Source organism: Cavia porcellus, unplaced genomic scaffold (assembly GCF_034190915.1).
Source record: "Cavia porcellus strain 051 isolate PalLab524CR breed Dunkin Hartley unplaced genomic scaffold, mCavPor4.1 scaffold_1, whole genome shotgun sequence".
NCBI lineage: Eukaryota > Metazoa > Chordata > Mammalia > Rodentia > Caviidae > Cavia > Cavia porcellus.
Window position 1 is genome coordinate 198,477,832 of NW_026947484.1, and position 13,916 is coordinate 198,491,747.

At 38.0% G+C, this 13,916-nt stretch overlaps 1 protein-coding gene across 12 annotated transcripts in view; it reads right to left on the reverse strand.

Moving 5' to 3' along the window:
- Positions 1-13,916, reverse strand: part of Dennd1a (DENN domain containing 1A) — a 489,363-nt gene that overhangs the window by 254,896 nt on the left and 220,551 nt on the right. For all 12 annotated transcript variants that reach the window (XM_063227177.1, XM_063227157.1, XM_063227192.1 and 9 more), the window contains 3 exons: positions 12,055-12,124; positions 8,334-8,414; positions 4,330-4,383 (listed from right to left, as the gene is read on the reverse strand). In XM_063227177.1, the coding sequence (XP_063083247.1) occupies positions 4,330-4,383; positions 8,334-8,414; positions 12,055-12,124 (205 nt within the window). The remainder of the gene's footprint in view (positions 1-4,329; positions 4,384-8,333; positions 8,415-12,054; positions 12,125-13,916) is intronic.

Below are 13,916 nucleotides of genomic sequence, written 5' to 3' on the forward strand. Positions count from 1 at the left end.
TCTAGGGAAAGAAACCAGAGGTAGGAAGACTTGAACTTGCATCTTCTATAAGAAAATCAATAGAAGATATATGCAGCAGGAAAAAAATTAAGGACAGCAATCAGAACATGGTAGAATAGGAGAAGAAATGCTAGAAACTGTTAGAAGTCACTATGAGAAGCACTATGGAAAGTGAAAAGTCCTGTATAGGGAATGTGGAAATTGCTGGTTAATAAGATACCTTTAGTAAAAATAGCATTAGTGATGAGGCTGCAGCTCATGGTAGAGTATTTGCCCAAGGCTTGATAACAAACTGCACCAAAACAACACAACACTAAAAAAGGGAAATGCAATAGATATGAACAGTTGCTAGAATATAAACCACAAAGTGCTAAATAATATGAATAGTATCACATTTATGTTTAGAGTGTACAACCCACATAGCACTGTAAGTTCATCCAGAAAGGTCTGGAGTGATGCTCACCAAGCTCCACAGGGAGAATGGGGTCAGAGGGACGATGGTAATAGGGGCCTGCCTGCCTTTACTTTTCTTTCTTTGTCTGTCTGTCTGTCTGTGGGTCATAACATGCACTTTAGTATTAATTTTACCCAATAAAGGTTTTTGTGAACAATTTTTAACTATACAGATAAATATACATAATACACTGTTATGAGAAAAAGCAGATGAATGCACTTGATATGATTCTCAACTGCATATTTGAAAAAAATATGTAGCTCCTAAACTTTAAAGAAACATCAAAAGAACCTTTTTGTCTCAAACAAAATATTACCCAAAAGCCAACAGAAACAGTGGGAATTCACCTGCTCTAAACAGGAGCACAGTCTCAGCTTCTGTCTCCCTCAGGCCTTTCTGGGGACCCAAAGTATCTTTAGGGCTCCTCGTAGCACAGTTTGGAAACTACTATCATCATAAAAACAAAGGAAAGTAAAACTGAGACCCCGACTTTCCTTGAAATGGGGATTCTGAGTGCCTTCCTTTTGGTTTTTGTATATTTTATATGAATTATAGCCGTTTAAGTAATAATTATGTTTCCTAAACACACCAATCTACCCACCAAATCGTTTTGCTATGTCAATAGGGGCAAGAGTGGAAATGGTAACAGATTTTATTAATCTTTCCAAGTTACTATTCTGCACTCATATTACCTATAGCTTAGGCTGATTTCAGTCATTTGTATTTTCCTAGAAAATTTCACCTTTTCACAATTTCCACGTAGATTAGATAAGTTGAAGATGATTGTATTCTTTTCAAAAACATAGTTTTTAAAGAGTCTTGATTTTCAATTTTACTTAAACAATATTTACTAGTAAGATAAATTATAATTCCTTTTTCTAGTTTTGGCTATTTTTTATTGCTATTCTTTTTCTAGTTTCTTTTCGGTGGTTTGTTTGTTGTTGCTGGAGATTAAAATTGAATCCAGTGCCTTTGCACTACGTTATATCCCTAGCCCTTCTTTATTTTGATTTTTAAGACAACCTCTTGCTAAATTGCCTAAGCTGGTCTTGAACTTGCTATTCTCTTGCCTCGGCTTCTCAAGACTATTGGGGTCACAGGTGAATGCCACCACATTTGTCTCTTTTTCTAGCTTCTTTTTTTTTTTTTTTTTTTTTTGTCTTTTTCATTTTTATCAGTACCGGGATCGAACTCACGACCGCCTGCTTGCAAGGCAGGAGCTTATGTCGCTGAGCTAAATGACCAGCCCCCTTTTTCTAGCTTCTTAAATTAAAACTCAAGTTCATTACTTTTACAAAAATATGCAAAGTGCTGGACATGGTGGCACATGCCTGTAGTTCCAGCACCCTAGGAGGCTAAGGCAGGAAAACTGCAAGGTTGAGCCCAGCCTGAGGAATCCAGTGACACTTTGTCTCAATCAATAATCAATAAAATGAAATAAAAACTAAAAAGGGGCCGAGGATGTAGCTCAGTGTGAAGGTCCTGGGTTCAATCCCAGTACCAGCTGGGGAGGAAAGCGGATTCAAAGCTATCAATCTGTGATTCTGCCCGCATTCCTTGGGTATTTGTTCTTCAGTGCTGTTGTTATTAATTTCTAATCAGTAATTTTAATCTTAGTCTCGATGATCCAGCTGCCACTTTGAGTAGATGACTGTTTTGTTTTTAAACCTTTAATTTATTGATTGCTAGTTTTATTTCACTGTAGTAAAAACTAGAGAACTGTGATGTTTAACATATATCCTATTTTGAAATTTTTAGAAAACAGCATAAATTGTTATAGAAGTTTCATTATACTTGAAAATTATCTTTTAATAGATTTAGCTATTTGGTCTTTTAATAACCTTATCCCTCTGTCTCTGGTCCTTCAAAATTTTCCTTCCTATCTTTTTGAGTTCCTCCCTTGTTTATACTGAACTGACTGCTGAGCATTAGTGACCAGCATCTCTATCCTGCAGAAATTTCCCAATTTTCTAGTTCAAAGTGGCTCACTCTGCCATTATGGAAACATTTTCTCTTCAATTTTATATATCTTTTGTCATTTTAATGGAAATTTTTGAGAAATGAAAACTAAAAATCATGGGCTCAAAGTGTTCAGTCTTGAAAATCAGACTACATTTGAATTGTGATTCTACCACTTCTTTGTGTGTTACTTAGATTCTCAGGGCTTCTGTTTGTGATAGAAAATGGAAATAATTATGGTAGTTACCACCTAGGCTTATCAAGAGAGGTAACTGAGAAAATGGAGACAAAGCACTGAGCACATCATCTGACAAGCAACGGAACAGTAGCCATTGTGCTGCAATGGGGTCTTCAGTCTAATTTTTATTACTTAAAGTCAGACATAAATGAAGCAACATTTTCTACCACAGCCTTATCACATACATAACAAGATTTATGGATATGCTTGACAATCCCAGGACTGTTAGCTGGTCACAATACTATAGCTTAACTTCATTAATTACTTTTGATTACTTGCCATTTCTAATCTTTCTACTACACAAATAAAACTCAGAAAAAAATTTTTCTGTGAATCTACAGTAGTTACAAAAACCTATCATTTATTCTAGGACTTTAAAAACAAAATCAAATACATACTCAAAAGAACTGAAAGTGGGAACATGGATAATTGTACCCCAATGTTCAGAGCTAGATAGTCAGAAGGTGGAAAACAACGTAAGTGTCCACTAACGGACAAGGAGAACCAAAATGTGAGTATACACATAGAAGAGAATACTACTCAGTCTTAATAAGGAAGTGTATTCTACATCCTACCAATGGGCATAAATTTTGAAGACATTATGCTAAGTGAAATAAGTCACATACAAGAAGACAAGTATTTTACTACTCTACTTAGATGAGATACTTAAGGCTAGTAATTCAGACATAAAATGATGGGTGCAAGGACTGGCTAAGAGGGAAACACAGAGATGCTAACTGGGTACAGAGTTTCAGCTCTGCAGGACAGAAAGAGTTCTGGAGATTGACTACACAACAATATGACTGATCATAAGACCACTGAATCACACACTTAAAACTTAAGACAATAAATTTTGTTATGTATATTTTACCATGATTTTTAAAAATAACCACTACTTCAGTAATGAATTTTCTTTATTTTATTTTTAAAAATAACCACTACTTCAGTAATGAATTTTATATTTGATTCTACACAGTAATATTTATAATCATATTAAAATATTTTGAAAATATGGCATAAAACTGGACATTGAGCATTCAGGGGTCAAATATGAACCTTCAGCTTTCCTACGCTTAATCCATTGCCCCTAAGTCATAGGAGGTGAGGATGGGAGTCACACTTTATCCACTAATAGTTTATTTATTCTCTGAAAAGTGAATACTGAGGTATAAGAATTAGAAGTATAATTTTATTTGAGTAAATCTACCTTAATAAAGAAATATTTACATAAAAATTTCTTTATAAACATTGAATTTATGATAGCAGACATAAGGAAAAAGCCTCAGTGTACAATAGTGACTAATGCCTAAGTAAATTATGTAGCAAATATTATGTAGTGAATAAAAATGAGTCTGATAAATAAAAACAGAAAAATGCTCACATAATACACAAATATAAGTATATAAAAACGTGTATTTGAAAAAGATGGCTATGAGACATTAATATATTAATCGGTGATTACCTTTGAGAAATAAGAATAGTATCTTTTCCTTATTGTTATATTTTCTAGTTTCATTTTCCTGTTTCTATAATGCAATTTTCTTTTTATATTTGTTTTTGTAATATACTCTAAAAATTAGAATTTTTATAATTATATTTTCAAACATATCCTTTTATTTTAAAAAAAGATGTAGAAACATAAGATAAAAAATTTAACAATTCTTTCCTAAGTACTCACATTCTCAGGTATGCTGGGAAGTTCTCTGGTATCAGGCACAGTAAAGTAAGAATGCTGGAAAAGAAAAGCACAAGCTGTATATTTTTTGCAAGAATATACAGCAATCATATTACCCAAAATTCAGATATGACCTGAAGATACATCCTTACTCAGATGAAGAGAACAGAGTTGCCATGAAATTATCCACGAAATGTTTTCCTTAGATTAAACCAGCTGCATTAACTCTTCAGTTTAGATTAAACCAGCTGCATTAACTCTTCAGTTTGCTGAAGTTCTTTTCTATCAGTGATGAACTTCTTCAGGGAGTATAAATGAAGAGCTTAAAGAAGTTAAAGGCTGAATTTCCTTATGATACTAGCAGGTTTCTGAACACATGAAAGCTGCAGGCTTCACAACATTTTGCTCAACAATGCAAGTGAGCCCTAGGGACCCAACAGCAGTAAATTCACCCAGTGATGGGTCTTTGCCAGCCAGAGTTGCCATTTCCTTTCAGTATCTGAGATTATAACCATCTATAAACTGTGGCCAAAATTTGCTTGAAAGATAGGAGGACACCTGCAGCTGAAGGATCACTGCACCTAGAGCACTACAGACATTTAATAATGGACAGCTTCTCTAGGAAGCACACTCTGGGAATCCCCTAACTTCCGGTGGGATTGCCAGTGGAGGGAGCCGGAGACTCAGTGTAGTCAAAAATCAGCCTCTTGGAAGACTTCCAGGGAGGCATTTCCAAGTTCCATCAAGCATGTGTCGTTGGGTTTAAATGAGAAAAGGATCAACCGATGACACCTCTTTTGCCACTGTTAAAGATGCAGAAGATAATAGCAAACAGGACTGGAAAAAGCCAATGATGGGTAATTAAAGATGGGATTGTGCAAGGCCAGGAAAGGTCACATACACAGACTGTCAGCTCAGTCACAGCGTGTGTTTAAACCTGGACCCCCAGGTGTCATTTTAGGAAGTCCAACCCTACCTCTATTTCTGGGTAGCTGCACAATAAGAGGTCCCCAGCAGAATGAATGTATAGGCCTTCAAAACTGAAAGGCCTTAGGAACAATTTTAACAATGACAGTAATAAATAGTATGAGATGTTTGTCAGATTCAACAGAAGTTTATGGAACATTTTTGTTTTATGGAAGACTTCACAATGAGCACTTTATCAGTACTATCTCTAATTTCCATAATAAATTATGACAATATCATACTGCAAATGGATGAGTGTTCAGAGAGGTAAACATCAAACATCACGGAATTCAAATGTGGTATAGCTGGGACTGAAACTAGGACTGTATGACTGTATGCCCTTTCACTACAACAGACTATTACATTTGCTTTTCATGTGTAAACTATAGCTAAAAGAACCTGAAGTAAAATAACTAGAAAGTAAAAAAAAAAAATTAAAAAAAAAAAACCTTCTGCAAAGTATTATTCCAAAATCTGTATATGTCAAAATATTACCTATGAAATACAGTAGATGGTACAGCAAGGAAATTAATTTAACAATGAAGATTAAAATAGGAAAAGTAAAGTGCAAGGCTCAGATTGGCTCCATGAGACACCAACTTCATATCACCCCTAAGACAGAGCTTCTGAAACATTCAGTGCCAGATTCCACACAGTGATGGAGTCATTAAGTAAGGGTTTGACCTGGCCAGAGAGAGAACTGTCTCACGTGTTGGCCACTTGATAGCTGTGTAACTCAGGCAACTTAATAGCACAGAACCTCAGTTTTAGAATCTGTGAGTGGGAACTCTACTGTCTACTTTAAAATAGTTGTGATGAATACATATATATATATATATATGTATGTATATATATACACATATATATGCAGTGCTTACTATTTAATAAATGGTATTATAATACAAAATTAGTATTTGCTCTCAACCACTAGTATGAGAAAATTCTATTTTTCTCAATCACATATATCAGACACATGGAAATACTCTTATAGAATAACTAAAGATACCAAGTCCAGGACTGACATTTTCCCAACATTTTGGGATTTGCACAGTCTAGATGAGACTAGCCTTCAAAATCAGAGATGAGATTTGGAGAGAATTTGTAGTGAAGAAAGGAAAAAAAAAAATCTGCTTTTGCAGATGCAATGGATTGTAAATAGTGAGCCAACGCAATTCCAAAATGGAGTAGTCCCGGGGCTGTCCTTTGAGATTCTGTCTTGCTCCATTGCCCATGAAATGCTGGGGACCAGGGGAGGTCAGAAACATTCCTGGAAACCACTAGCATGAAACAGCTGCACACCCCAACAGTTCCTCCTGCCCGAGCTGGCTTGTCCTTGAGGCCTGGTAGCAGACTGCCTGTGCAACCATTCGGGAAAGGAGTGGCCCTTCCTCCCTAGCAGCTGGTGACCCAGTCGGCTCCTCCACAGCTACCTGTCGGATGTCATTACAGACTGAAGCAGTGAGATCAAGCTGCTTAGGAAAAGGGACAGAGACAAAAGCAGGATTGCTTAGCCTTAGTGATGTGTAGGGCAGGACTAAAGCTCATTTGTTTTTTTCTAGACAGAATTCCCTTGCCTGCAAAAATTTTTGCACCAAGGTATCTTTCCTTCCCATGCTCTAAAATAAACAAAAACCTATATAAATTCCTTCCTTCCTTCCTCCCTCTTTCCCTTTTTCTTTCAATATACATGACATCATGAAAACACAAATGATTTTGAAGCCAGTCCTGGGTGGAAAAACTCAAATCTTATCATTTCTTAACCATATGACTTGACATGAGCAAGTACCTTTTCCTTTCTAAACCTTTCATCTATGAAGTAAGAATGTTAGGATCATTTTGTAGACCTGTCTTGAATATTAGAGGTACATATTTGGTATAAATTAAAAACTTAATAAAATAGTAGATCTGTTATTAGTTACTGTAGCAATATGGCTTTCAATTTTATCATCTGGAGAAATCTAAAAGAAATATTAATTTTCCTTGGGGAGGTACATATTTTTCTAACCACTGAACACCAACATTGTAGCTGGTTCTAATAAAGCTGAAACAAAAAACTTTTAGGCCTCACAACGTAAGAAAAAATAACTCCTGGATACCTGGAAAGGCTGTCTACCTGAGAATTCTGATGAAGGTAATGACAAGAATTTGACGCAGGCAATTAAGAAAACCCCAATAACTGAAATATAGAAAAAAATACACTGAACATCTTCTGATGCCTTATCTAACAAATGAGGAGACCGAGGCCCACGAAGTTAAAGGTTTGATTAAGGTTACCTGGGTCACTGGCAAAACACAACTAGGAAATGTCCCATGGGTAGTACAGAGGAATTCCACCTTGGCACATGGCAGAAGATGCAGCATATATTTAGAAGCATTCAAAGAAATGATTACCACTATATGGTAAAAACCACGTTAAGCACTCTCATTCTTTGTACTGAAGGGACATCCAGTCCACTGAGAGAGACAAGGAAAAAAATCATCCTAATATGGAAAAACTAATTCCTACAGAGTATAAAAGGTACTTGGGGGTAACTTAGGAAAAGCTTTAGCTAAGCCTGCAAGGTCAAGGGAAGATTTCTGTGAAAGTAAAATGAGGGTTGACCCTGAAGGATGCACATGCAAGATCTGGCAATCAGAAAGAGACAGCACTGAAGGCTGAGGGTGCAGGATGGGCTTCAGCAGTGGGAGATGTGCGGCAGCACCAGGGCAAAGAGTGACCAGGAAGTCCAGGACAGGGACTGAAGAGGCAGGCAGGGCCAGTCATCCTATGTCTGCCTACAATTGTGTCGAAGGAGGTACAGGTTAAGGGATGATGGCCAGAGAACAGCCTTGGGCATTTGGGGGCCATCCATTCCTCCCAGAATCTTAGGGAAAGGAAGAAGTTCCCCCTTGTCTGCTGTATGTCCACAGTTCTCAGTGTATTTAAGGTAGGACATCAGGAGGCGCAGATGACTAAAGATGACCCCATTTGGGAGTCAACTCCCTCTGACTGTTCATAATGAAAAGTTTTCTCGGGATGGCTCCTCTTCAGCCCCACTTACCACACTGAGATGAACAGATACGCCTGGGTCAGGGATGGGAAGTCTGTGCAGAGTTTCAAGAAGTTCATTCCATTGACTCTCCTGAAAGAAATAGCAGGCCTCAATCACAACACAACACTGAGCCCTTCCTTGTTAGGTTTGAGCACACAGTGAGTCTGGTGGAGAAGGAGGAAGGTGGTTGATGCTGGCCCCATTACAGGAACAGTTTGATATTCAAGTAGGGTTGGATCAAAGACACTGTGTATGGCTCAAACATAAGAGCTGAACAGATTCTCCTACATTGAGTTTGACATTTTCTACTCAGTGAGACACCTACCATGACCGCCTTTTATGGATCATATACCATAAGCTCTCAGTAAATCTATCCCCTCAACTCCATAGCAACAACGTTTAAATGCAAACAATGTGAGCTTCCAGTGCGGGGGTGGTTGGGAGAAATAACGATGGCACTGTAGATCTTGTCTTCATCATCATTACCCTCAATTAATTTTATTGAGTGGTACACACGGCAGTCTCCAATTATGGAAAGTTAGAAATGAACTAAGTACACCAGCATACAATATAGGATGGTGGCTGTGCATTTTAATTAGTGAAACTGAGCAACAGAATGATACACAAAGCAGCACAAATTATTCCACTGAAAACAGATTTGCCTTTAAAGTGCTCAAAAGAACACTGTTCATGGGATGATTCAAAAGGCATTTCTCCCACCTGTTAGAATTCTTTGTGTTAATATAATAGTAATAGATTTTACACTGGTATCTATTTGTTATGTATATGATCCTCGCAACCACCCCCTTCACAGATACAAAGACTGAAGCCCTGAAAAGGGAAGCAAACATGTTCTACATCAGACACTAAGCCCCACGGCTTGGGACAAAATGCAAGTTCATTGTGTTCAATCCCAAAACCTCTCTGCCTTTTGGAAGTGAATTTAAGGAGAAAAAAACAGAGGATGAGTCCAGACTACAGGTTTGTTTCCATCTGAACTCTGACCAATAAGTTTCTCACAGAGAACATGAATTTACAGGTGTGAGCATGTGTTTCATTTTGCTCTGAAACAGTCTCAAATGCACATACTAGTTGTAGAAATGGTATAAAAAGCTTTTCATTTCCTGAACTGTTTGGGAATGAGTTGCTGACATTACGCCCTTCATTCACTGATACAAACAAGATACTCTCCTACATAAGCACAGTTAATTATCAGGATCATAGAAATTAACCTTCATGCAGCATTATCATCTAATCTTTAGATCCTATTCTCTCTCGTCTTCCTCTGTCTGGAACAGTTCCTCAGTCTTTCCTAGATGTATATAACCTTGACATGAGCTCACCCATTTTTAGATTCTCAATTGTCTGATATTTTTTCATGATTCAAATCTCAATTTGTTTCCTTATTGATATTTGCTTTCAGCACTTAATTCACCTGTCTTTTTTTACTGTGTGATGACAACCTTTGTATTTATGACATATGTTGTAGAGTGATCATGTAAATGTCTCATTCCACAAACTTTCAATTTGTCCATTTTCTATTTATATTATACTGTGTGTGAGGTTTCTGGCTTACTCAGTCGGCTATAATCCTTTGCTATTATGACTTGTCTTGATGCTACCAGATAAGACCAGTGGAGCCCCTTGGCTCTTGAAACTTGTTTTCATCCTTCTGATACGTCCTTATCGTATTTTGAGCACTTCCTTTCTTTTTGTACAAAAGATATTTTAGGCTCCTCATCCTGTATTTTCCCTGCTCCAGCACTGGAAACAGTCCTTTCTTCAAGAAGCTCTGCTTCCCTTTAGCAGAAAAGGGTACTAAACTTTCAGGATCTGGGCACTCACACCCTGAACAGGCTGCTGTTAGGCTCAGATACCTCCTTGTCTTACTAGCCCGTCTGCATGCAAGCCCCCGGGGTCCCATTCAGGGAATGGTAACAAGGCTGCCATGCTCACAGAGACACATAAGCACAAACACTACAAAGGAGAAACCAGTCTTGCCTAACTTTCCCAGAGACTTATGGATGGGAGAAGTTTAGGGCTTGCAGGGGGACAGATTCTGGTTTGTTTCCTTTCTTTCTGCAAACTACTTCCTCTTGTTCTAATCTGCTGGCCAACACCTTGCAAACTAGCCAGTTGTAGACAAATTCTCTACCATCTGTGTCATAATTCCTGCAACCAGAAGAAACTTCATAAAAAGAGTCACAGCCTCAGGCGAAATAAGCTCCAACTGGCAAAAACAGCCTCTAACACACCAGGAGGCAGAGGCCTTGCTGGAGGAATGGCCCAGAGGAAAGGTGAATTCATTTTACAGGGTCATAATCTGGACTCCTCTATGCCTATGTTGTACCTACCCAATGTTTCCTGATCATAAAGATATGTTTTTAAAAGTATACTAAATTCTATTGTTTTTCAGAAAACTGTGAATCAGTTTTCAATTCAAAAACTGTTAAAAGCCTACATGTTGCACAATTTTATTTATTAAAGATACTTTTGAGTGAAAATCTGAATGTCTGACTAAAGATAACTGTGAATCAAAAATCAATATCCAGACCCAAGGCAACCTCCTAACTTGTTTATCAAAGAATAAATCACTTCATTTATGACAGAATCCCAGATGCTTAAACTTCTTTCAGAATGAGTATAGTGATCAAGAGAATCATTTCCATTTCTATTACATTTCCTGTGCTTTACTGTGAAGCAAATCTAACTTAAAAAACAGATTTATACATTATCTGTGCAATTTCCACCATTCTTCTAAAACAATATTTCCTAAAGTATGTTTCAGAAAATACAGCTATCTCAGGGTATCATTTGTCACGGAATTAAAGGGGCTTGCGCCCAAATGAAGTGGAGAGCACTGCGAAACAAAGGTTTCTCTCCTGTAAGGAAATAGTCCCAAATAAAGAAAATGCTTTATGCTCAAAGATGCTAAAAGTTTTACTTCTTATAATCATGAAAAAAATCCCAAATAATTAAAATGTCAAGTAACAGCAAACTATTCCTGTAAATCTAGATATGTGATACAATGTTATGCAGCTATGACAAAGCTTGTATTTCTTTAATATCATGGGAGAAATGATTCTGTTGAATGGTTCTTGAATATATGGACTACAAAATCTGAATACATTCCAATTGACCTCTATCATCCAGGGATGATATCTTAGTATATCATTTCTTCCAAAAGTACAATTAAAGACAGCTGAACTTTTAAAGTAACTTCAGACACCTGGAGAAATTATTGGGGAAAACATCACAAAGCTTTATCAAAATGGGAACTTGGGCAGGTGGACTGTCACTTAACTGATGTTAAGTGTATCACTTGCAAACCCTACATTTGCAGCACGACACAAGCAATTCAAATCAGAACCTCAGCAAAATAATAATTTTACTCATGTCAAGAACTTTTAGGGCTGCGTGGGCATATTAGACATTTGAAAATACTAACCCTATGTCTGTTTATTATTTCTTTAAGTCAAAGAAAAAAAAAACCCAGAAGAAAACAACCTCAATACTAGCAGCACTTATTTTAGTGAAGAAAGCTGGGTCAGATTAGATTAAAGGTGATTTTCTTTTCCTTCCCACAATTTTCTGAATTTCCCATTTACTATATGAGTGTATTACTTTTTTGGTAAATGTTTTAGTGAAATATAACACATGTACTACTTTCATTATCATAAAAATTAAAGTTTACTTATTAAGAGGAATTTTTTTTTAAAAAAGCAAATACCTGTCTTTTTGTTGTATAATCTGCCAAGATGTTAAGTAGCTTATAAAATACCTCGAACCACGGGAGATAGCTGAGGAAAAAGAAACAGAAATATTAGTATGCAAGTCAAAAAACAGAACCAGGGCCCAATTCAAGACTGATAAATTTGAGATTTGCTCTGTATCCTGAAGAGTCTTCCTGTCATAGACTGTGCTGGAATCACAGATGGGCTAATTATTTCTGGGATTTTTAAAAAACTGCCTGTGTGAGGCAGAAGAGTGAATGTCCATTATAAATTATTCCCATGCCTCAAAGCTAGACCAGGTTCACAGGGAAGCAATTCAAAGCCAACTCTGCAATCAGGCCCATCTCTGAGTGGTTCCCAGGTCTCTCCTACCACACCCACCATTCCCAGGACAGGGTCTATCCAAGTCTTATGATTGGACACAAGCAGTTGCTGGTATCAGCAAGGTGTCCCACCAGCCCCATGCACCCCAAACCACTCCTGTTGGTGCACCAGCCCTTGTATCTCTAAGTCACCTATCTATACTGGCTGCAAGATGACTAAGTCTTCAAGCCCATTGTCCCACACCAGGTTCTGACCACTGCTTCTCAAGATTCACAAGATGGCCTGGATCCAGGCTTTACCCTTTAAGGACATCTTCCATGTGACACTTTGACTGTCCTTTCTAACATGCAAACCTGCTTCACACACTGGATGAAATTCCTGCAATGGTGTCCCATCCAGCAGTCAGCACTTAGGATAGGTTTCAAGGCTCCTCTTGCCAGAACCTTGACTACCTCTCTGGCGGTCCCTTTGCATTGGCCATGTGCCTGCTCCTCTCATGGCAGTCTTGGTCCAGGAATATTAGATATCCTCTAGCCTGCCTGAGCTAGCACACCATGGCCCTTTCAGACCTGCACAACTTAGTTTACCTGATTTCTGTTCATCCTCTTAACAGGACTCCATCTCTTCCCTGTCTCTGCCTCCCATCCCCTAACTCTTACCTTTTCTGTGCTCCTTTCATCACAAATATGTTCCTAATGTTCCATGCATAATATAGTAGTCAAGGATGCCTCTGCCTTCTAACAGACTGTGTGCAAATAGACAGGAAGGAGCACACTTTTCTTCTCCTTGTCGCAGTGTTAAGAACAGAGCGGGGCGTGCAGTGATGGTCAGTGTTTACTGAGCAAATACAACTGGACAAAGACCAAGGCCAAAGTCACCTCTATGCCATGGAAAATGACTGAAAAGCATCTCTGCTCCCAAGAAGTTTTTCTAGTTGCTTTCAATAGCTTGATTGTCTCTAAGAAACTTTCGCAAAGCTACCAACAGGCACGTGAGAAGCATCATAGAAACTACTTGTTCCGTGCTTATGTCTGCCCTGCTGAGCTAACAGTGTACATCACTGATAAAGAGCTCTACCCAAGGCAGAAAACACATGTGACATCCTGCCTGGAGAAGGAATCAGCACCCTGTACAGATTACTGGCTGCGCCGCTCAGGCTAATAAATGAAGTGAGAGGCAATAGAGAGGACAGATAAAGTGCACCATCCGCTATCAGTGACGTCTGTCTGAAGCCAGCACATGCTACTGTAAAATTTAAGTAGCTTATCAAAATATACTGATAAGCAACTTAACTTTTCACTCCTATGACAGTATTATCACTTACATTAATAAGTTTGCATCAGCTCTGGCAGCTGCACATGGACTGTCCCAGAGCAAATGGCTGCTGCACTCTCCGCTGACCGACTCAGCAGAGAAATGTAAACATTCAAGAGGGATTAGGCAGGAGATAACGTCTCCCTTCCTCTTCTGCTAAGTAAACCTCAGCCAGTTAAAAGCCATTAGAGTATAACAAGAAATCCCCTCAGAAGAAAAC